At 36.2% G+C, this 25,874-nt stretch overlaps 1 protein-coding gene across 1 annotated transcript in view; it reads left to right on the top strand.

Annotated features, from left to right (window-relative positions):
- The first annotated feature begins 17,895 nt into the window (after window positions 1–17,895).
- LOC113057712 (TSC22 domain family protein 3-like) overlaps window positions 17,896–25,874 on the top strand; it is a 31,899-nt gene continuing 23,920 nt past the window's right edge. Inside the window, exon 1 of the mRNA XM_026225205.1 lies at window positions 17,896–18,349. Within this exon, the coding sequence (XP_026080990.1) occupies window positions 18,036–18,349 (314 nt within the window). The 5' untranslated portion in view covers window positions 17,896–18,035. The remainder of the gene's footprint in view (window positions 18,350–25,874) is intronic.

Below are 25,874 nucleotides of genomic sequence, written 5' to 3'. Positions count from 1 at the left end.
GCGTCCTTGAGCCCGGAGCTGTCGATTCCGTTGCGTCCTTCTTAATGTCCTGTGCGCAGAATGTATTGGACAATGGAAACAAGTTAACAAGCATTGACAGACAAATCAGTCTGAGCCGACCTCATATATATATCGACCTGGTCATGCAAACAGAGCTATATCGACTAAAAATACATTCGGCGGGAGAATTATGACCCAATACTTCAGGCTTACGGGCTGGTTGTCTTAAAATAGATCAGGTGAACTCTTAAACAACAGTGCACACATTCCTTTCAAATAGTTCAGTAACCATAAGTTAAATTACAAGTTAAGTCAAAGCTTGTATTTCCACCTGATAAATAAAATCGTTCGCCTGGGGTAGTAACCATGGCAACAGTAGGCTGCTTTATCATTTTTGTTCATTTTAGGATGGCACAAAACTGTCATTAAATATAGCCTACTGCAGTTAAAAACCGGGTAACTATAATTTATCACAGTACCAATAACCAATAACCTTAGTTTGTTGGAAGCTGTGGTTTTCGTGGTACATTTTAAAGAGTTTGTGTGTGTGTGTGTGTTGCTGGTTTTATTGAATATGCACATTTTATTTTATTTTTTATTTTTTACATAAACAAACAAACAAACAATAACAACAACACTGAATTAAATGTGAAATTTTTGAATGACTGTAATAGTTTTTTTTTTTTTTTCTTGTTAAACATACTCCAATTATCTTTATTTACAACTTTGATCTATTATGTACTACTACTACTAGAACTATATGGGGACACTATACTGATAACAAGAACCGTCCTTCGGATGAGAAGTTAAACCGAGGTCCTGTCTCTCTGTGGTCATTAAAAATCCCAGGATGTCTTTTAAAAAGAGGAGGTGAGGCAGAAGAGGCACTTTGAGTGACTAAAAAAAACAGCTTTATAAATGTAATGTATTATTATTATTATTATTTCTACTACTACTACTACTTATAATAATAATATGCACCCTTGTGCTGATTTTACTGTTTTTATTGTTATTTATAATAATAATAATAATAATAATAATAATATCAGCACAAGATCAGATTTTGAGCTTTGAGGGCTGAGGAAGACAACTCAAGTCCTTTTCTGGCACTTCATCACATTGGGCCTCCTCCACACATGGATTTCCGTGTGGAAAATCTTTAACTGGAACACAGGTTTCTGCCAGAGTTCAGTGACTATTCACCATTACATAACAAAGCAGAGAAGAAAAATATGCACATGTTAGTTTGTAATGTGAACCATTCTTGTCTGAAGTCAAACAAACAACTAAAGTGAAATAAACTATACAGGAGTGACCAAACTTCTACTCAAAAGTGGATGAAGTATTTGTGGAGCCTGAGATTTGCTCCTGATACATTTTAATGATGACAGAGCAAGAGCAAGACATGGAACTGCAATTACCACCATTTGACTATCCCATAGAGGTTATTGCTTTGTAAAGCTCTTCACAAAATGTTACCAATTTCTGCTAAGCATGAGTGTATTCCTTCAGATGTCTTAGTGCTCACATCATAATTTTTTATCAAACTGTTCTTAGAATTTGCACACGTTTTGTAAAAACACCCTGCAATAAAATGACATTGTGACTAAGAAGGGATTGGACAACAATCAAAATGAGATCCCTTAAGGGAGCCTACTTCTGAGTAGAAAAATCTCAGTTCATTCACTTGCTCGGGCCCTCACGGAGAGCAGCTGTGGGGAGCGGATGGATCTTTGTGGTGCTGTCATGACTTTTAAATCTCCTTTAAATGAGAGTCCATTTACAGTACTTTTCCCTTTCATTTCATTTTGTGTCTAAGCTTTGGTGGTGAACTCCTTTAAGACACACGATTAAATCTTAAACCTTTATATGTGCTTCCACATCATGAGATTCAGCCTGCAATGAGTTTCAAGAGTTGTTCTATGCAGTACCTGTAAACAAGAGCTTTGCAGTCGTAGTGAAGAAAACTCAAGACAAAGCTTGAATATTGGATGTAGCATCCTGTTCTGATTGCTTATGTTGAATTTTGAACAGGTGAGCCACAGGCCCTCGAAACACCAGAAAGTCCAGTTGTTTCATGGCAACTGCATCTGCAAATGACTGCTGTGGGTGAACTGCTTACTACTGTACCTAGCGTTATAATGTTGTGTAAACACATATAACTGCCAGTTGGACTTTTACAATAAAAGCTTTTATTCCAGATGAGCCAATAGAGTGGAGTTTTCTCAGGGAACTCATTATCATTGATCTATTGACAGTAAAATCATGACTAATATCAAGCTTCACAATCATTTCCCTTGTAGACAAGGACAGAAACTTTTTAGGGGACTTTCAGGAGTCTTAGGGAGCTGTGGAGAAAAACTAATGATCCAGTTATCGGACTATGCTCCCTTGAGCTGATGCCAAAGTAAATAACACATTTATCATGTGTCATGCATTGTAAACACCTTTAGAGATTGATTGCAAACCTCAGTCTGGAAGTGGATGATGGTATTGATCTAACTTCCCATTTCTTTGCTCCTCGTCATCACAAATTGACCAGCAAAGTGAATTTAGGACAAGTAAATGTCAAATATAATGTTTCATTGAAAGAAAGAAAAAAATCCCCCAAAAGCGGATAATAGTAATCTCAGATAAGACTGGGGTTGATGAAATACTCTGGTGAGTTGGCACTCCAGGCCGTACGCCTTGCTGGTTTACTAAAGCAATCCTATAAAGCTTTCTTCCTCAATGCTCCTAAGCAAATATACCACAGTCTGATCCAAGCTGAACAAAAGCTTGGATTTCAAATAGTCAAGGCTTTTTTTTCAGGGTTCATGGGATAATGGGGGACTCAGGCAGGTTCTGAGAAATAATTGATGAGAGACGGTACAGTTGGGCCATGCTGCCTAATTAAGTTCTGTAACAGATAACCCTGTGCCTTATTAATGGCCCAACAACTTTTTTAGAGCACTATGCAAACTTAAGACCACTTAAACAATTAGAAACTGTGGTCACATTAGAGGACATGATGCATGCAAATGTAACTCTGGCTACTCAAAAAGGGATTTTAATTGTCTCATTGTTTCTCTACAGTTCACCTTTGCAGAGTCCAACTTCTACTTTTGGCTGGCCTTTGGAAAAAGGCAGACAAACTGTTTTCACCTGGGCTTTTGTTTCTTTGATTGTAAAGCAATGAATGATATTGAAGCGCTTTCTGTCACGCTTCTCTCAACTCATCATCAAAGAGTCAGTTTCAGTACAACCTCCAGAGAGCACAAGTTGATTACTGCTTTTTGAATTTTGCTAATTAAATAGTGAGAACAGCACATTTTGTATAGCTAAAGATAGCAGATCTGTATAGCTTCCATAGAGCAGGATAGAAGCGTATGGGTCATTTTTTGCAGAAAAATCCCAGATGAGGCAAATTAATAGAAAGATTAATTTAGGCAAATAAAACATTATCAGTCTTTCTAAATACTATTACCTAACCCAAGGTAGCTTCATTCTCTTTGAACTTAGAAAGCAGGAAACGGAAGTTCAAGAACTGCTGTATTGCAACTTCCAAGGAAATGCATCCTTCTTATCTTGACCTTCAGAGTCTGAGGTTCAAAGTACAAATGCTTAGCTCGCTATCCCTAACCTTTCTCACATACAGCTACAAAAGCTGGTTGTTTTGAACCACATTTGGGTTCTTCTCTCAGCCATGCATTTGCTAGTATTGGGAACGGCCCCCCTCCAGCTATCATTAGCCATATCCATGACACTGTCAGCCTCTGCGATTCAGATGGGTGCATTTATTGGTTGCCAAGTTTGTGAGATTCATGCAGTTATGAGCCTGCTGCTGAATTGCTTCTCACGCTGGGAAATCTGTCTTTTGAAATATGAACCATGTAAAGTGCTGGATGGGATATATGCATTTTTATTCCTGTATGATGACAATATTAGGGATATTGATTGTGGCAAAAATCACAATCACAGTTATTTTGGTCAATCAATAAAAAAACAATTTAAAAAAAGGACAAAACCAATAGAAAAAATATATAATACTACAGAAACTGATTAATCCAATTTAATGATAAAACAGCATAGTTGTCACAGAAAGAACTGAACTTTCTTTGTTTCTTATTAAAGCTAAAATGGTCCTTGTTTGATTAATATTAAGCAGTCCACAGTATATTCACACTTTTAAAAATATGAATAAATCTAAACAACTTTAATAAATCAAACATGTTCCATTTCTCAAAAGTCACTTTACATGATTTTACTGATTTGCACATGAAATTGGGTTTTTATGGAGGAACAAAGGTGCACCACTGGAAAGGGGGCGGAATGGGTGTAATAATTGTATTTTCTCAATGATTGTATTTTCATAACCAATTAAGGTCGAAACTATTTTGATTAATTGTACAGTACTAGACAATTTGACACCAAAGGCATTGGTTTAGTTCATATACGTAAGAGGACAGTGTGCATGGACAACATTCAGACTGACTTGACAGCATAACTAAGCAGCTGCTGTCGGTCTTGGCCAAGAGGCAGAATAAAAATCGCTGGAAAGGTCACTGATTATCTGGCCAGGTCTAGTGTCACATTTTAGAAATCCAACTGGGTTGTGTTCTAATGGCATGCAGTCCTGCAAATACAGTGACAGAATCAGAAAAGGGGGCTACTGTCAGGAAGGTAGCAGATTTGGGCATAGTTAAGGCAGACAGATGGTGACTGGTCATTTCACTGATTGGCTGCTGGCTTTCAAGGTCACCTTTTGAGTGGCTGGAAATTGCTCTAACTGCATCTGACCTGACAGAAAAATGGTTTAGAGAATTGAGCACTATTTCTATTGTCTAGAGTTGGGCTCTTTTGATGGGGGCCAGTAAAACAGAGTAAAGGTTCATGGAATTTGTGCAGTAAAATAATGCAAAACTTCTATAACAATAAACTCTAAGTTACTGTAACTTACCATATGGTGAAAAACTGATTTAACATTATATGTAAGTTGACTGTAAAATGCTGTGAAAAATGTTACCTAAATTATGGATTTTGGAAGTTAAAAAAAAGAAAATGAATTAGCCACTGATAATACGTAGCACATAAGAGAATTTCGTAATATACTGTAGTTTAGTTGGATTAAGACATTATACATTATTTTTTTTTTTTTAATCGGTAAATAAAACTATGGAGCATCGAACACGACATGCATGAAAAAAAAATGTATACTAAATCATGTGCATGATTTACTATTTCATTCTGTCGATTTATAAATTGTGCACATGATTTACTAATTTGTTTCCTCGATTTGCTGGTTGCGTTTAATGATCAATGATGGTCATTTATTTAATCTCTGGTGGTCATCGTAACATATTTTAGTGTCCCAGCACCATATGTTCTGGTATGAAGCTCATCGTGTCCAGCAGTTACCTGTAGAACTCAAACTGGCATTACATCCAAAATGCCTTACAGGCACAAACGGTCTAGAAACTTTAAAACCAATCTCATCTTTCATAAATAAATTGAAGCTCAGTCACTGAATAAATGAAGGGAAGAATTGTCCTGCCAGCAGTTATGAGCAGAGCAGATGTCTACAGTATAAGTGGAAACCATACTTCATTAGCTCATGAATAATCACTGGCAGTAACTGTGGTGTTTTGACAAACCAGTGTTGTTAAATCTATCTAGTATCAAGTCTAGAACTGATTCTGAGCTGTAGCTTGAGTGTGGCAGTGACAGACGAACAATGTGGCACACAGAGGATGATGGTAGGGCAATACATGAACAGTATTTCTCATAGATTATGACACATCTGTGAATAGGAAGCAACGGAATGTCAGACGACTTTTTTGGTTTAAAACAGGGAGCAATTATATGATGCTATCTTTCTGATGTATGAAATTGACAGTCTCTTTGTAGTGGAGTCTTGATTAACTTTTGGAGGTCTTAGATATTATTTGAGCTTGATATGAAAGCCTCTACAAATCGTTTGCAGTCTAGAGATGAAAGGAAAGCTGAAAATTGGCTTTCCCGAGTCATAACACTGAACAAAAGCCACATTTATACTGCAAAATTATATTGCACAGACTATATAATGCTTGCATTTACACAGGAAACAGTGCACAATTATGTATATTTGGCCTTGCTTCTTTCATCCATCCATTTATGGGCTTAAGTTTGGTTGTTTTTTGCCTCATGAGAAGCTTAACAGTGCAGACACTGGGAGAGTTTGAGGGGCACTATGAAGACAATTTGTTTTTAGCATTAAACAGATTATTAGGAATGCACAAAATATCTGTACTATGGCAGTGTGTATGTAGGCTATAAAAATAATAATAATAATAAAAAATAAAAAAAATAAAAAAATAAATAAAGAAATAAAGAAAGAAAGAAACCTTCCAACAAATATATTTTCAAACAAGGCTATTGTTTTCAGTGTTTTTGCAATATTTGGCGATATGGATTTATATAAAAACAGCTTTTTGGACTTTTTTGTATAATAGCTTGCATTCACACATCTTGTGTAGTACACTTGTCCATTTTAATATTTTAAGAAGCACTAAATGCGAGCAATACTTCACAAAACTGTCATATTTTGTATGATATGTCATATTATGCTTTTAACAATCCGCAAATTTCTATGCAAATAATCTTCCTCCAAACGACAAGCATCTACTCAGACATGGTATGCAGAATGAACTTTATTTACAACACTGGGAGTGTAACAACATTAGGTCACAGTAAGTTCACACAGCCTTTGACATGGTTTTTGGGACACCTTTGCCCTGTATATGCTCATTCACACATTCCAGAGGATTGTAGTCATAACTATATTTGTCTTGAGTTAGCAGCACCATCAGCAGTTTCACCACTGACCTAATTCGAGCGTCCTCTCATAATGTGACAGAAGAGCACATGCAGCAGTAGCTGTGACCCTCTTCAAACTCTCGTCTCGTGTCTAGAATGTCACCAATGCTAATAAAGGAGCAGACCCTAGCAGGGAGCTAAGAAGATTGTCTTGAACTGACCTCCGGTCAGATCGGTGCCAACACACCACACAGACTCAGCTCCAGTGAGCTCTCGGAGGAGACGCACATCCCTCTGGCCTCAGTGAAGGGCTCTGTGTTTCTCTAGCACACATTTCTTTGCATAACTTTATAGTGCAAAAAAGAAACAGAGGCAAAACAAAGAAGTATGTAGGTTAAATAAAATTATGATTAAAAGCATTGATAAAAGCAAATTAAGTTTGATTCATGTTTACTTGGCTTCACCTTAGGCTACTCTTTGCATGTTACATGGATTTGTCCCTATTGGAAAGTCTGCACTGTTCGCGTGGGCCACAGCAGATATACTGTATGTATAAACTGTTAATACTAAAATAAAATTATACTTCTGACCTCTATTGCTTTGCTATTTTCTTTTTGTTTGTTTTCCGCAACACATCATATCATATATCACATCACATCATCATATCATATACATTTTTTTTTTTGCCAATACTAAACAACTTATACTGACCCCTACAGCTCTGCTCTTTTTATCTATCAACACTCATGAGAGCCATGAAAATTATGAATACCCACATTTCCAAACAAACTCTCACACATAGTAAAGTAAAAGCTATAAAGAAAAGTGGTAAATAAACAGCACATTCATTGTGCTGGTAGTGTTAGTTTTGCTATTATTAGCAACCGGCTCTGAATACAAAAATCAAAAATCAGTAGCTCAGCCCAAAAACAGCTAAGACTTTATCCTTTTCAGCGAGACAAGAGAATTGATACTCCCTAACAGTCCAGACCCCTGGATGCTCTCTAGTTAATATGCAGCTTAAAAAGGAAACTCAAATGATTTCTGTAGAAAAACCTCTAAACATTATTGATAAATTTAGTGAATGTACCAATGTACTGACTACACATTACAGTGACAAACTGACAGCAAAGCTAATACTATTGCTCTATAGTAGCACATGTTTATGTCTCTGTACTATTTTTTGTTTTAATACTATACTTTGGTTGAAAATAGCATCAGTTTTTGTGGAAAATGAAACCAGTAATTTAGGAAAAAGAAAGTAAACATATAGTGCTCTGGGCCGGAGAAGATGGCCTGGAACCAAATGAGGGGGAAATGAGGAACAAAAATAGGACAACAGTTCTTCATAGGTTTAAAAAAAAAAAACAGTACAATTTTTTTTATTAACAAGCAGATTTTAAAATATAAAACACTGTTCAGATATTAAAAACATCAAATGCAATAATGAGAACTTTGTTTCAATGTTTTATGTCACCATTTATGATCTGATTGCAACATTTTGATCATTTGTACACATGAAAAAAACCATTTTGTGCTACATAATATAATCAGATTGCAAAATAGTTTTTTTTTTAATATAAATTTTTGATTTTAAATTATAATTTCTCTCCCCGTTTTATTTATCTATTTATTAGCTGCACTAGAGATGCCATTTTGTCCACAGACTTTATTCAAATTCGGATTGAGCTATAATCTCCCTGAACAAGTAATATTATATTAGAAAAATTATTTGCAATGCATATATAACGTGAATGATTTCCACATATTGCAATTTAATGTAGGTTTTATTTTCAAACTGTGCAACCCTGCACTGCGCTTCTACTTTGAGAAAGAGTCTTTAGACAGCAGTCATTCTTCCCTTGACATCCACAGACAAAGGCTCAACAATAAAAGAGGTTGCATTCTTCCATTCATCCTGTTTCAAATAATGTAACCTCAAAATGCAATTAAAATTCAATCATATAATAAGGTCTTCCAGTATAAACAAAGCAGTCTTGAGAATTCAGTCTCTCTCTGTTTGCATAACCACTTTTTGCCATATAATATAAGACATCATTTAAACAATGAGAACGTAATGAAGAGCAGAAATGTAAATATCCAGTTCCCAACCATCATGTGTTTAGACACATTCTTCACTATCTCTGAATTTCCTTCGAGAAAACATTGGATTTTAAAGTTGCTAACAGCACTTTACTGATTTCCTACACAGGAATGCTAAGCCTATTTTTTTGCAGTGAAAGGGAAACACAAAAACCTTTCTGTGATGCAGGGAGTCTTGGAACAGATGGAGATGTAGAGGTTTGGACAAATCAAACCGCAGCTCTAATTTGACCACGTGTACCATACAGTAACAAGAGCAGCATGTTACGCTGCCTCCCACCACCAGAGTAATGATAGCTGGATTTATAATGAGGCCCATGGGGAGATGATTGAAGATGACTTCTATTCTGAGCAGAAGAAAAAGTGAACACTTCAAAGTGTGCTGCTGCCAGAAGAATTCATCATGAACCTTGAGCTGAGCACAAAACAAAGGGACCTCAACACACCAGCTTAGATCTGGTTTACAAGTAGCAGAGGAGAGAAATTGTTGAGTGCCTATGGCCACACACACACACACATTTTTTTTTTTGTATCTTGTTTTTGTATATATTCCCATTTTAGTGAACTGTCCTTTTAACTGTGCGTGTTGTGTGATGACAGACTTATGTAGCTTGGGCTTTATTTTCCAGGGTATCATTGAGAACCATCAATAAAGGGCCTTAAACCTGTCCAAGAATAAATAGAGTCTGACGGCTCAGATCACAGTGATGCTCAGATCTGACAGGAACTTTGACCTCGGTCAGACACTTGACAGCAGCTTGACTTTGAGAGGACACTACAGGTTTTCCCTGGAGGATATCCGCTGACTGCGCTAAAATCACTCCTCTGTCTTGCTTTTAAGGTCTGACTCGAACTCTGAGCTTCAGGTGCTAAAGCCTGGACAATCCTCAAGCTGTGTTCACCGGGCCTGAAAACAAGCTGCGGGCACGAGCGAATTCATATACTATGCTCTAATTAGAGCATATGGTCTATGAAAGCCATTAGAAATCTGGATGATGGAATCTGATACTGAGTTTGCATGAATGTTAACTGTGCATCATATTTGATAGCCTACACACCAGTGCTTTAAGTGGGCCGGTACGCACCGGTACTCAGTACCGCCACTTCCAAATATAGCTCTTGGGCGTACCACCACCTCTCCGTGCGCCCAGAATGTGCTTTTAGCGTACCGGTACGTTCATTTGGACTTTCATCTGTTTTAATAGAGGTTTTAATCCTTTGCCTTCACTGCCGCTTTTCAGAGAGCCCTTCACAATGCATGCTTCCTAATTCTTCCTAGTTTGGAGTATGGAGCGTGAATCATTTGAACCAATTTGGGAGTTTGGAACGGCTTCGCGGATCATTTGAATCAATTCGAGAGTTCGTATAGGGTTCGCGAATCATTTGAATCAATTCGGGAGTTCGTAGCGGGTTTGCGAATCATTTGAGTCAGTTCGGGAGTTCAAAGCGGGTTCGCGAATCATTTGAGTCAGTTTGTGGATCGCGAATCATTTGAATCAGTTCGGGAGTTCAGAGTGGGATCGCGAATAATTTGAATCAGTTCGGGAGTTCAGAGTGGGATCGCGAATCATTTGAGTCAGTTCGGGAGTTCAAAGCGGGTTCGCGAATCACTTGAGTCAGTTTGTGGATCGCGAATCATTTGAATCGGTTCGGGAGTTCAGAGTGGGATCGCGAATCATTTGAATCAGTTCGGGAGTTCAGAGTGGGATCGCGAATAATTTGAGTCAGTTCGGGAGTTCAAAGATGGTTCGCGAATCATTTGAGTCAGTTCGGGAGTTCAAAGCGGGTTTGCGAATCATTTGAGTCAGTTTGTGAATCGCGAATCATTTGAATCAGTTCGGGAGTTCAGAGTGGGGTCGCGAATCATTTGAATCAGTTCGGGAGTTCAGAGTGGGATCGCGAATCATTTGAATCAGTTCGGGAATTCGTAGCGGGTTCGTGAATCATTTGAGTCAGTTCGGGAGATCAAAGCGGGTTCGCGAATCATTTGAGTCAGTTTGGGGATCGCGAATTATTTGAATCAGTTCGGGAGCTCGGAGCGTGATTCATTTGAGTCACTTCGGGAGTTCGGAGCTGGTTCGCGAATCATTTGAGTCAGTTTGGAAGTTTGAATGCAGTACAGTAGCTCTTTCTAAGAATTTTTTTTCAAAATCCTTTTGCACATTTTATTTATGTTCAGTAGTTCTTTCTAGCTCAAGCAAATCCACAAACTAATAAAAGGATTTATTATTAAGGTTGCCTGTTGACTGCTGTATATAAAAGCCCTTCTATATAGTTGTTGTTACCTGAGGGGATGAGGGGAATAAAAATAAATAAATAAATAAAATTAAAAAACAGCAAAATATATATTTTTTATGGCAATAATAGAGTACCAGCACCTCTTCTGGGCCACTTAAAGCACTGCTACACACATTTCTAAGGTCTCTAAATTATCAATTGGGTAAAACCTTCCTGATTAACCCCCAGTTGTACACACTCTACTGTGCTTTCTGTCGTCTGATTGATAATTCACATTTTTAGCAAGTAAAAGGCCTTTTAGTATAATTGTAAAAATATTCCCCCTTCAGGTTTTGGTTCACATGACCTTCTGCTAGGAAATCTTTACTGACTTTTATAAAGTAAACATAACAATACATTTTATATTGCAAGTAATTTTTCATGATGTACAGTTACAGGATCGTTGCAACCCAGGTTTACTTGATTACCCATACTGAATTAAAAATTAAAAAAGTTCAATATCAAATATGTTACTTTAGGCTTTTAACAAAACATCATGTATTTCATTGCATTATATATTTTGCACCTCAGAATAAAAAACTAAGTTAGGTAAATCATCTTACAAAATACATATTATTGGCAGCTATAGTGTGATGACTAATATTTATACGCATTTTATTTAAATAGTCTGCTATGCTGTTAAAGGTCTCACTGATTTACATTAACAGAAGTCAGAATTTCATCTTATGTTCTGACCATATCTCAAGAAAACTTCAGCAAATTTAATATTTGTTGTACAGTTTGGGCTCTGAGGTTATTTCCTATCTATCTTTTTAAGTCGCAATGTAATGAAAGTAGCGACAGATCTTTTCTTCCATACTGTGATGTACACCCAAGTTTCCAAGTGAAACAGATTTTTTGAAAAATTAAAAAATGTAAGGAGGGCACTTGGTTCTGTCCATCAGTTGTTGACTGGAAAAGAGGAAGATCTGCACACTAGATTGAGAATAATGTTAGCTTGAGTTATGTTGCTTATGACTGACACTTCATATAACAAATCGTTAATGACACGTAAAAGTGAAATTCAGAGTAAAATAACCTGAGCAATATAAAAGTGATATCACATAATTAAGTTATTTCAAAGAACTTGATATGAAAGATGGGATAAAGCCCCATGAATATGATGTATTATCAGGATTGAAAGAGTAATGACTGAGATATTATAAAGCCTTTTAATATCGAACAGTTTGAAGCACAAATGTTCCAGTAAGCACAGATATGTTGGCAGAGTGTCAATGAAAAAGCAAATCATTTGAAAATCACTGTTTTATATTTTAATAAAACATATTCTGAGGTAAGATTTATTTAAAAAAAAAAGTGTATGTATTAACATACATTCTGAATTACAATACATTACAAAACAGCTATGTGTTCATCTAGCATTTAATAGTTATTTAAAATGACATATTTAAAGATGAAACAGATTAGATGTCTAGGTGATGAGGTATCATAACGAAGATTCAAACATTTTTACAATGGAATAATAGAAATGACTGGTGATATGTCTGTATGGATGGACTATATAATTCTGCAAATTTAACAGATGCTTTGTGTCTCTAAGGACTCAATCCACATTTGCTACCAAGATTTGATGGAGAATTAATCACTTGCTTCTAGCCTGAGGCGGATCCATCAGTGCATGGGAATACTGTGGTGTTTCTTTGTTAGAAGGTATTTTTTATTTTCCTGAGCAGGCTCATATCTATTTAGCCTTTAAAAAATATGCATTGAAATATAGGACACCGAAAACTAACCTTGAATTTCAATTCTTCTGTCAGCTGGGAAACATTTGTGGATGACATGCTGAATTTGGCCAGGCTCACGTCCTCTTGAATTAATATCAAGGGAGAGAGCGACATCTAGCGTTTGACAGAAGCACAGCCAAACAGGAGCAATGTGATAGATGATTCACTGCAAACCCTCTTCAAACTGAACACAACTGCATGAAAATCTCAGTCAATTGTTCGCTTTTCTGTCATTTGTTCATAAACGGAAATCTTAGTGTTCAGTTATAATCGTGGAAATTATTACTTTTGGCACTTAAAATAAGTATACCGCAAAAGAGATATAAAAATCAGGCTTGATATCACTTCTGTTTCATTCCTCGCAGTGAAGTCTTCTTTCTCCATTTTTATATGTACTATTTAAAAAAGCATGTCATTCCTGCAAGATATAAATGTACAACTCTGAGAAAGAGAGAACGTGAAAAAAAAAGTCTGAATTCCAAGATGTAAACGTAATTGAGATATAAACTTGCAAGAAGAAAAATTGTATTGCAAGTTACTTAAAGTACTTTATAACTTTAAGTTTACTTTTTATCTTACAATTTGGATAATTTTCTGCACAATTTTGAGTTTATCTTACAAGTAGAGATACGATTTTTCTTCTCATTTACATTTTTAGTTTTATCCAAATATTTTTTTTGTGTGAGAAAAAGTCGCACTTACTTTATTATTATTATTATTATTATTATTATTATCATCTGGTAAATTCCAACAATTCCGACTTTTTCCCCGCATAATTTGCCTTTTTTGTTTTTGTAGTTTATATCTCACAATATTGATTTTTCTTCTCAGAATTTTGATTTCAATAGCTTAGAACTGCAAAAGAAAAAGATGAGGAAAAAGTCAGAATTGTGATGTAAATTGCATCTTAAATGTACTGCATTATTTTTTTCTGTAGCAGGAATTACATAACATTTATTAATTTATTTATTCATTAAACAGAGTCTTTATTTGGCAACACACATAGATGAAATGCCCCTTGTGATTGATTGCATCTCATCTGAAGCTGGCTTACAGCAGGACCAATTTTTATTTATTTATTTATTTATTTTCTAATCTAAAATGCATTGTGAACCACTTGTGGCAAATCTTGACTGAAAAAAACAAAACAAAAAAACTTCAGCAAACCTTGACCCAGAATCAAGATACTGCAGCAGGGCTATCCATCACACGCGGCTCTACCAGCATGGACTCATTTATCTGAGTAGATAGTGTTACACTCAGCCTCACAGATTGTAACACTAATTAGAGGAGCCATTACCAGAGTTAAACTCCTGTTGTGCTTCCACCAAGCACATCTGTCATCAGAATAAAACAAAGCAAATATGTTTGACTTTTTCTCAGAAATCAGAAGATTCAAAGCTGCTATTAAACAAAACAATTACCTAGCTTTATGGTCAAAATACAGTCTTATTTTTGTATACCTATGAAATTATGCTGCGTAAATTATATATATATTTATACGCTTTATTTTATTATTTTTTAACACCTCTACAAACAAGTTTTACTTAATGTATAATAATACAAACTGATATATTCTATATCAGTTTATTATATTATATTATATTATATTATATTATATTATATTATATTATTATAAAATTATATAATTACAGTGATTTATTATTTGGCCAAGGAATGCTGTGCTAAGCATTTGGCTCTGTTGTAAGAGCTCTGAACTATGAACAGGGAGATCTAAAATCAAACATTTTAGGGACTTTGGTTGCTTGTGATGAGTACATTTTGTACCTGGCAGCCTTGCCATCTCTGTCCCATCTCTTTCTGTCCATGTCCCAACTCATAAACACACAAAACTATTATTTAAAACGGCAAATTATCCCTAAATAAACTATCACCCCAAAAGGTGGCAGCAAAACTTCAGTTTGTACAGCAAAGCTTCTGGCTTTACGCCTGCAGATAAAGAGTGAAGTAGTTTTGATTGTTAATTCATTAATTATTAATGTATTAAAGGACTGCTATGGAGATTTAAGCAATATTATGTGAGTGGCAGTGCTATATTTTGAACAGTATTCATTATATATTCAATTATTAATCATGAACCTACCTAAAAATAAAAACAAAACAAACAAACAGCAAAAATCCTTTATTCCAATATGCTTTATCATAAAGCAAACATATATTATCTAATAAATGTCAAGCAACTGCTTTTCAAGGAAATGTATCTTGTTTTAAGTATATTTACACACACACACGCACGCACACACACACACACACACATGAACACAGTATTGACCAGTTGGCATTCAGAACATGCACCATATGTTTTGATACTGACTTTGTTAAAAAAAAAAAAAAAAACACCTTGATCAGATAATGATCAAAAAGATATCAGTCACTTTAGTATTTATCAGCTATCATGTGCCATTCCCCTGATGAAAAACACATAATTTGTTCATTTTGAATAGGGTGAGAAGAGTGAATGTGATAATGGAAGAAATGTAAGTGATAACGCGTGGCTGACTGCTGACCTGAATCTTGTGTTTGGATTGATCAGTGCTAGATTGCTATGAAGCAAACGGTTTTACCCAAACATGTTTACATCTCTACAAGCTGTGACAAGACAGTACCACAGTTTAATTTGATTACATTTTTATCTAGGCAGTGATATTGACAATAAATCCATAATAACAAGCAAAGGCATGTTTTTCGATCAGAACCCAGCATGTTAGCCTGGAAAACAGTCTCTGTTGCCTTAGCATGTATAGATCAAAGAATCAGTGCAAAGCTTTAGTGTGCACAATAAGTAACATTCAAAGTGAGCATTTATATTACGCTTTCTCCAGCCTCAGTCACAAACCTGCTGCATATGCAACCTGTCAGTGTCACATTATTCACCCCGGGTTCACTGTAACAGTACAGCAGGGAAGGAGGGGGACTCTTGGAAATGGGAACAAAGCCCTGGAGCTTTGCCTGGGCCCAACACACCACCCACTGTGAAAATGTTCCACCATAGTATTCTGTGTGCATATAAGGCAAACCTTTGCTTGCTGTATTATATTACAGCACATATTGGAAGCACAACATAGAACAATATAAATTAGCACAAAATAAATTGCAGGAACATTTAACTATAAAATAATCATATATGGTAGAACATTTGTATACATAAAGTGTGTGTGTGTGTGTGTACGCACAAACACACATTTTCCATCATATTTACATGCATATTAAAATTTAACACCATATGTATTCTATGTGAAAACCATTTCTTGCTAAATTATCTAACATACATTTAGTTATCTATAACTATCCATGACAGATTGAATTCATCAAGCTTATAAGAAACTCTTCATGTTTGTATTAAAGCAATTTCTCGTATGACACACTTCATGTTTTATATTCTCAGACTGTGTTAAAAACATTTGAACTCAGAGAGCTTATTCAGCATATAATGCAATCATTTCATTTCCCACAGTCAGATATTTGTGCACTTCACAGTTTCTGCCAACAGAGGGCCAAATAATAAACCTAAATGACCCCATGCTGGCAAAATCCTTAAAAGCCCCAAAGTGTCTCATAATTTGCCTATTCTCTGCTAAATGTAATTTCTTGAACTCCTATTAACAGGCTTTTGATAAGTCTTATTACACCGTAAATTACATTTCAAGAGCTGATCCAGAAATTAATTGAACACGTTGTTAAATGAGCACAATGCACTGAATTGAGGAACTCTGCACTACACATAAAATGTAATACTTAAACATCATCCTATGTTGTATTATCAAATTTCAGAGCTGGCTCAGGCCTTTCACTGGCCCTAACAGTAATAATATTTGCTTTGTAAATGGCCTTTGAATGAATTTCAATAGAAGTCCAGCTAAAGATGTGACGAAATCACATTTAACGCATTTCAGACCTGCTCAGTGGAACATTGGAAGGTGTTCAGAGAATTTATTGACCACTGAATGATTTTTAGAGCATGCTTTGTGGAGTTAATGTTATGTCAACATTTTTACTTTATCATGTTAAGCAATATGATAGGCATCCTATTTACGCAAAGTTCTAAATCTGATTCACTTACAGTAAACAAACTGTCAAAACCTCTCCCTGCAACAGGAATTTAATAGACAAAATAAATGGGATCACTGACCTTTAACCTCGATCAAATAATAGGTAACACTTTACAATAGGTAACACTTGTTAACTATTAACTATGACATTTTTCTCAATTCTTCATTTGCTGCTTATTAATAGTTAGTAATAGGTAGTAAGGTAGTAGTTTAGGTATTGGTTAAGATTAGGGATGTAGAATAAGGTCAAGCAGAATAAGGCATTAATATGTTTTTAATTAGCGCTAATACATGGCTAATAATCTAGTAATATGCATGCTAATAAGCAACTAATATGTGTTACCTATTCTTAAGTGTTACCATAATGATAATAATTGGTAAAAGGCAAACACGACAAAACATTTTAGCAATGAATCACTGGACACAGAACACTGCACACTAGGAAAGTGGAAAGTGAGACCAAACCAGTAAGGAAAAACGACATTTGTGTTTGATTTAGTGATATAAACAGGGGAAGTACTAAATGTTTCTCTCAGGGTTCCGCCCCTGGCAGCTCTGAAGTGCACGTTAAAGAGCATGCTTTTACTCTCTTCCTAACTTTGCTCCGCCCTGATTGTGATGTTGAGGGGAAAGTAGGCGGGGTCTTTTTGTGAACTGCTCAGCATTCTTCACCAATCAGAGAGATTCCTCCTCCCTCCTCTCCAGCCCTCTTCTCCATCCCTCCACCTCCTCTCTCGCTGTCTGCACTGTATGCACGCACAGGGGCAGGAAAAAGTCCGGGGCAGGAGACAGCGAGAAGAAAAAAAAAAACAAGCAGCTTCTGGTTTTTCTTTCAAACGCATTCCCGCTGCATCAGGCATATAAAAACCTGCGTTGCGTGTGTGCTCACACACACTCTCACACTGAGGAAGAACACAACTGCTTCTTTTCCCGTGGCATCTGTCACACTTGCTCGCAGAAGGTGGACGAGAGTAGGAAGGAGGCGTGCTTGAAGATCACCTGGGAGCAGGTGGAGGAGAACCTGTCACGGCTGTTGTCTGACTCCCATGAGGGGGAACTTGACCTGATGTCAAACGAGGAGTGCCGTTCGCCCATCGGCCTGGACTGCTGCAGCTGCTGTCTGGATCTGGCCAATGGCTGCGAGCCTGAGCCGGGCCGAGAGGGTCACACCAGCCTGGGGAGCCCTACATCCGTCAACCACTTCAGACAGCTCCGAGACCAGCTTCACTTTCAGAACCTAAACACAGACAAGATCAACAACATCATGAGACAGGACTCGCTGGAGTCGGTGGTCCGGGACCCCTGTTACCTGCTCAACGAGGGCATCTGCAACAGCAACATTGACCAAACCATGCTGTCCATACTGCTGTTCTTCCACAGGTATGTGAAACTTCTCTTGTATGTCACACACCTGCTTCTGCACAATCATCTAAAACCACAAACATCTCTGCCAGAGCTGTGATTGTCAACGTTGGGATGTTCGAGTTTGATGACAACAACATGCTGTGGTTCCACTTATGTAATTCTGACCATCTCCTAGATGACTGCTCATGAATGACTTTAAGTATCTTTTTTTAAGTGTTAACACTACCATTTCACTTGAAGCAAGCTCTTTTAATGGGTTTGGGTTGTAATTCATCATTTATTAATTGCCAACCACTAAGCCAACACCAATTAATGTTACACAATCTCAATATAAACATCAGCCAATACTAGTTATTACCAATTCTTGATAAAAACATGATTAAGGACCACGCTCAACTGTGTTATTTAAGAACAGGGTGGCTTGCAGTCTCAGTAGGGTTCCAGGAATGTGTAGATTGGTATGAAGAACATGCCTTTAAGAGGATCTTGAGTCAGTCCCATTTAAAGCAGTTCTCACTTCTTAAATACGCCCCATTCATTGCTCACCAGGTTCATGCAATGATTGTGTGCAAATATTCAAGCTCTTTTTTTTTTCTTTTTTTTTTCACATAAAATGCATGCGGATTTGTTTTGCCCCAGCCAGTACGATTTGCAAAACACCCATTCATTTACAAACTATGGGGAATTTACATACCATCCTGGCATAGTCTTTCACCTCATAGCTGAAGTATGCAGCAAAACAAATTCCACTCCGGATAATATGCATGTTTATAAAATTGTATAGTCACAGGAGTTTCCAAAACAGCCCTGGATGCATTTAAATCCCATAAACCTTTAACACTTGCTGCAGTGTCATGTTTGACAGTGTGTGTGTGCATAATATTGAATTTTGGAACAAGCCAATGTGATGTTTGACATATTAAACTCCGGATTGCCAAATCCCTAACAATGCTCAAGAAACAACCGAAAACTCATCTCTTCCATGAGCAATCATCTTTTCTTCTTTTCCAACTGCCTCTTCACAAAAAAAATTAAAAAAACATTATTATTTTCCTTTATCCCTTCCTGTTGTTCTATCATTTACTGTTTTAAACAATCACCAAAACCAAAAGCATTTTTCTCATGCTTTTTGCCATCTTATGGCAAATGTAAAGTGTCAAAAATGGAATGCAAACCATCCACAGCAGGTATTTGGCAAAACTAGCTAATAGAGATCAAGCTCAAAGTGTATTATTTTCCACAAAACCATGCTCTCCAAACTAAAGAAACATACAGTACACCAGGATAGTTTGCTAATCTGATAGTGTTTGAAACGTTTAGTCTGCAGAAGAGTTAGAGATAAGGCCTAGTGGAGAAATAGACAGCTAAAGCCAGGTATTAAAACAAAAAGTCAGAACTATATTTAATGGACATTTGCAGCCAGATGATGAGAACGTATTCCATGTGTTGTTACTGTAAAACAACACCTTTGGATTTCACTTTAGAAATATTCCCTGTCAGCGTAGCAGAGATAAGGGTTAAATGTTTATAGGTAGCCTGTCATACTGTCTTAGTAGCTGATATTTTTTTTTCTTTGACAGCAAGACACCGCATATCTGCTCAAATTGCTATCTTAAGTTTTGACAGCAGTAGATAAATGGAGTAAAAAGAGTCAGCAAATCATTTTTTACTTGGGTATATACAATTCATATTTGAAACTATTGTAAATGAAAAGATCTGAATGACTAATAAAAGAAGCATGGCATGATATAGTAATAAGACGTTTCATATGAAAAAGGAAAAAGTTGCCATAGCAACACTTGTTGTAAAAATCTGTCTCATGATATTGAATTTAAGAGAACAAATACACATATGAAAAGTAGAGCTGTAAATTTAATTTTTTTCACACTTTAATGTGAAATAATACTTTAATGACATGATATGCAGATCATGAAATTATTTGTTAATGCATAATTATGAAATTAATTAAAAAGAATAGATAGAAAAATGCATGAAATAAATAAATAATCCAACAGCCCAGATAAATATCTAAAACAAGCATATTTAAATGTCCTTGTTGAGTCCTAAATATGATGCAATAAATATTAAAGAGCCAGTAAGATGAAAATTCTAAGCTTCCTATCACTGTTTATAAGTCCTGTACAATAGGTTTAAATCCATCCAAGGTTAAAAAACATTGTCATTTTGTCAAAATATCATTTTAAAATTACCTCAATTCTCAGAGATCCCCAAACGGTTCGCGAGAAGCTGTTCAAAAGATTCAGTTTCCTTAAACCCCACCTTTCGGTAGCATACTGTGTTCTGATTGGTCAACTGACATAGGTTTGATTGGTTGTTCCGCACACAACTTCATGGTAAACAATGCGTTAGCATCTTTTTGGGGTGAATTTTGTCTTATTCCTCTCACCGCGAAGCAAACAGTAAAATAAAAAAAACTTGTACAGTCTCGCTGCTTTTTCTTCTGTGTGTGCGTATTCAAGTGCGTGTTTGTAAATGAAGATCAGCGCAGACAGGCTGCAGACAGCACACATACTGATAAGACGCTCGGGAGAAAACAGACACATAACTTCATAATCATACTTCGCGTTGTAATTCGGAGATGCTTGTTGGTCTAAATAAAGTTTGTAATGAACCCCTTTTTTAATGGCCAAACGCTTTGAAAATCCTGCCTTGTACTCACCGAGATTAGAAAAACAGTCATCAGTGAAATTTTGTGAACACAAGAAAAAGGGATTTGTTGTACTGCTCTGGTATTGTGGTAAAAATGAATTTTAGCCATTGGTTCTTCTGATTTTCATTCTTTGGCAGTGAAAATAAAACAAACTTGCCTTTACAATTAAAAACACACTGTCTCCTTGACATGATGCTATCACACCAAACAGAGCGTCTGTGTGTGGGGGTGGGGCAGGTCAGAGTTTTGTTTCTCCCAAGACGGTAGGCGGAGATTATTACGCAAAGTGTTCCTAGTGACGTACATAGAGATGGGAAAAAGATTTGAAATCTATAACGACTCGTTTCAGTGATTCAGAGTCGACTCCTTACTTTAGAAGCCAATAACTTTATAAATCGTGTACTTTTTGGTTTAATTACTTTGCACATTGTTTACACTGATGGACAGCTACATCATACACTGTAATAGAGGTCATTTTTGATTTCCCATCTGTGTGGCTCTTTAATATGATATGCAATTTAAATGGAACCTTATTTATGGTTGTTCTGATTTTTAAAATGCAATAAAGTTGTTGCTTAGGATATAATCTCACATCTGTTTTACGACAGGACAATAAACCTCTTAACCTTACTAGGATGTTTTGAGTCCAGTGTGCCAGTTAATGTTTCGTTTTCTTTATCGGGGTGTCCTCAGTTTTTTACGTGGCAGTGAAAGGTTACAGTCTACATAATTAGCTTTTCTTTATGAGCCTGGTGTGGGGATATAAACAGGAGCAGTCTGCATTGGACCTCTGGCCAAAAGACTCTTCACAGTCCCAGTTACTAAACACACAGAGTTCAACAGCCCTCTGTTCTAATATCATCAAATAGCCATTGTTAGTCTGTACACCAACTCATTCTTGTATTCCATGACAGGAAATGCTCTTTTTTTTCATGTTGGACGGTCGTTCTATGCCAAGGGATACTTTCCCAGTGATCCCAGCATTTTTTCTAAAATAGGCACTGTAGTGTCTGAGGACTCCTTTCTCTCCTCCTTACACTGTATAATATTTCACACTTCACACTCCTTGCAGACTTAATACTGACTTGTTTGTGTTTCACACAAAAGTTCCTTATGTCTTAAGAAAGGAACATGGTGTTATTGATGGAACAACGATAAGAAAGGTGTGGCTGTTTAATATTACGTAGAACACAGACTAACAGAGGTCCTGCCAACAATACGTCCTGTCCACTAAACCCTCGGATATATTGCTAAAATGCCTGTCTATATACTTAATATGCAAAAATGTAATCCACGTCTCCAGACACGCAGAGACATGGATCCAGACATGCCAAGCTGAACAGCTCATGATACACTATAGTGTCAGAGCCAGCATTTCTGGAAATTATCCGTGGGGATTTAAATAAAAAGGTGTGTTTCTGGTGCCCGCAGAATGGAAATTGGTGATTGCATAACACATTTAAGTGCACTATATATATATATATATATATATATATATATATATATATATATATATATATATTGCATTAGTTTAAAATATATATATGTTCTAACTGCTTAAATCAACATTTAACACCAACAAACTCATATTTAAGTTCTAAATATAGTGCAATTAAAAAAAAAAAAAATTATGTTATGTTATGCTCATATTGATGCAAGAAATATAAGACCGAGAAAAACATATGAACAAAGAAGAAAACGAACGAGTTTTGTTCTGCACAAAGAAACTGACACATTATTGGGCAAGACTCTTGAGAGCAACATTCTACATCACAACCCAAAACCAAGTCCAAATGCAGGGTGTGCAAAATCTTGCAAAACATCATGAAAAGACAACACTGTGTGATTCTTCAAGGTCTATGCTAATGTGAGATAACATCTGAACCCTCAGCCTTGCCCAGACTGACCCCAGTATCTCTGACCAAACAGATGAACAAACACAAGTCAGAACTGCTCGTTCTCAAACCTCCATCCAAGCCAGAACTTTTGGCTTCTTCTTTAAAAATTTTTTAACAAGAATTCTGAATATGTGCTACAGAGATAGATAGATGGATGGAAGGATGGATGGAAGGATGGATAGCTGCTCACTCATCTATCGCATACAAAGTCACATGTTTGTCTGCACACTTTGTGTCCAGCCAGAATGAAATAGGGAGCCACAACTAATAAAAGGCATCCAGCATATCACATGAGGAAAGAGAGCTAATGTTCGCCACATGAGAGCTATAGCTTTTTATTCTTTCTCAAAACGTTGAAGACTTGTTGAAGCAGAGACTAGAGCAGTCCCTATCAATATACCTAAGTAGTACTGATATGCCAAAAAATCCTAACAATGAACCTCTGTACACCGCCAAGTCTACAGAAGAGGACAAAAACGTATCAGAAGATGAAACTATTTTCCAAGGGATCCTCCTAAACCCTGCAGGACATTTTCCGGAAAGGAACACGAAGCAGACTGTTACATAAAAGTCCAGGGGTCATGAGGGTCTGGTGGTTTTGGCTGAATGGTCTTCCTTTCAATGTTGTTTTGAGAATGTCAGGCGATTTCTTCACTATTTGCGTGAAGAAATCAAGGCTTTGAGAAACCCCAGGCCTGGAACTTCTGAGCCTTATTCCCATCCATCCCTGGCTCTCGGTGGCCTCACAGGCGTATTTATTTGACACGATCATCACTACAAAGAAGATCAGTTATACATGCATTAAACCACAATCTGAAGACACGATTAGCACTCCCAGCTGTGTCAACAGAAGCCAGAGCACTTCAGTAAGACTTCTGTTTCAAAAGAACAACAAAACTGTAAATGCTGATTGGATCAGATTTGGAACAATCAGCGACAATGTGACAAATTAATCACAGACTGCAATGCTGTGACATAACTTTTAGTTTTTGTTCATTTATTTTGCAGTTTCTGGTTTAAACGCAATCAGATTCCATGTTGGTCCCACTTTATATTAGGTGGCCTTTACTACTATATACTTACATAAAAAAATAAGTACAATGTACTTATTGTGTTCATATTGTATTGTAAAACACTTTTGCTGCTATTGAGGTGGGATGGGGAAAGGTTAGGGAGAGGGTTGGAGGTATGGGTAAGTTTAAGGGTGGGTTAAGGTGTAAAGTATGGGTCAACAGTGTAATTATAAATGTTATTACAGAAATTAAATACAGATGTAATTACATGTAGGTTTTTTTTAAAACATAAGTACAATGTAAAAACATGTATGTACATAATAAGTATATTGTACTAAATTATTAATTAAAATGTAAGTACATAGTAGTTAAGGCCACTTAATATAAAGTGGGTCCGATATTTTTTTATTTTATTTATTTTTTAATATTTTGACCTTGCTATTCAGGGGAACAGACCCAGTTTTTATGATTTTATGACAACAATGTCCAAACAGTACAAGTGACAAGAGTCACTGACCCATTCAATAAACTGATCCATCCGAATACATTTGCTGAATTCTTGGCATAGAAAGAAAATTATTAGCAAGTAAATAGAAAACCAAAGTACATAGTATTCCAAATTCAGCAATTTTTAATTTATTGAGGAATGATTCACCATTCACTTAACTTATTCATTCATTCAGAAACAAAATGTATTCTCTTTATGACTGAATAATTTACTTAACGAATTTGTTCAAAAACACCGATTCATATATGAACATCACTACATATACTGGCTGTAATTGATTTTGGAAATTATATTGTCAAGCTGCATACATCAATGAGCATGTCTCATTTAAAAAAAAAAAATGCAAAAATTAATTGTTACCCTTGTGAGCTATAAATTATTGTAATTTCCTTTCTAATTGAATTGTTCTAATGTAATGGTTATTACTCAATATTAATGTTGTGTGATTAACTGTATGAAAGCAAAAGGGGAAAAAGAAAAAGAGTCGGTGTACATATCCAAATCACTAATTGGGCTCACTCAAAAAAAGAAAAAGAAAAAAAAGGACCAACTTTTTAACCTATGCCTGGTAAACACCTGACTAATCGAAAATAACTGAACTGTTTTATTAATAAACTTTCTGGATTTTTCAATGTGCATATATATATATATATATATATATATATATATATATATATATATATATATATATATATATATATATATATATTATTATTATTTTTTTTTTTTTTTTTTTTTGTGCCTTTTGTCTGAATATCCACATGGTTGTGATTTATAACCCCCAAACAGCACTGCATCTTGTGTGATATTGCTTACGGCCTTTGCTATATTTCAAAAGAATCATTAAAGCTGCTTTAGTCAGTGAATAGCAGTACAGACATTCTGTCTGCCTTAGATCATGTGCTATCAATTTTGTCAATCATAGACATAAAGCCTAATGAATTGATAATGTCTCCGCTAATTACTTGAGTGAGTGTGGCCTTTTGATGTAACACACTCAATGCATTCAGTCATGCAGCTGGTCTGAAAATGAAACCTTCACTGAGCTTGTGCTGTGAGTACAAGTCATTTGCATGATTATTTGGATTATGAGTCCACATGTGCTTCTCAATGTAGCGAGCACTACCCTTAACACAAGCTGTTTGTAATAAATGACTTGCAGACAGTAGATGAGGTGTTGTAATAAAATGCAACAGGTGGATCAAGTTTCTCAGTGGCTTAACAGGTCAACTGTCTTCATGGCAGAGGCTTGTTCAGTAATTTACTTGTCATAGTCAGATAAACATGCACAGAGGTGTATAATATCCATTTAATTGGCTAACTGAATAGCAGCATTGTTGAGACTGGGCCGGTGGAGAGTTGACAGTGAGCCAGAGGCTAGGGGCCAGTCCAGGCTTAGTTGTCTGGTATAAGGTGCTCCTGTTCCCAGAATCAGGGTTCAGGGTAGTGA

The sequence above is a fragment of the Carassius auratus genome, chromosome 39 (genome assembly GCF_003368295.1).
Source record: "Carassius auratus strain Wakin chromosome 39, ASM336829v1, whole genome shotgun sequence".
NCBI classification, from domain to species: Eukaryota; Metazoa; Chordata; class Actinopteri; order Cypriniformes; family Cyprinidae; genus Carassius; species Carassius auratus.
This window is presented reverse-complemented; position numbering and strand designations above follow the sequence as displayed.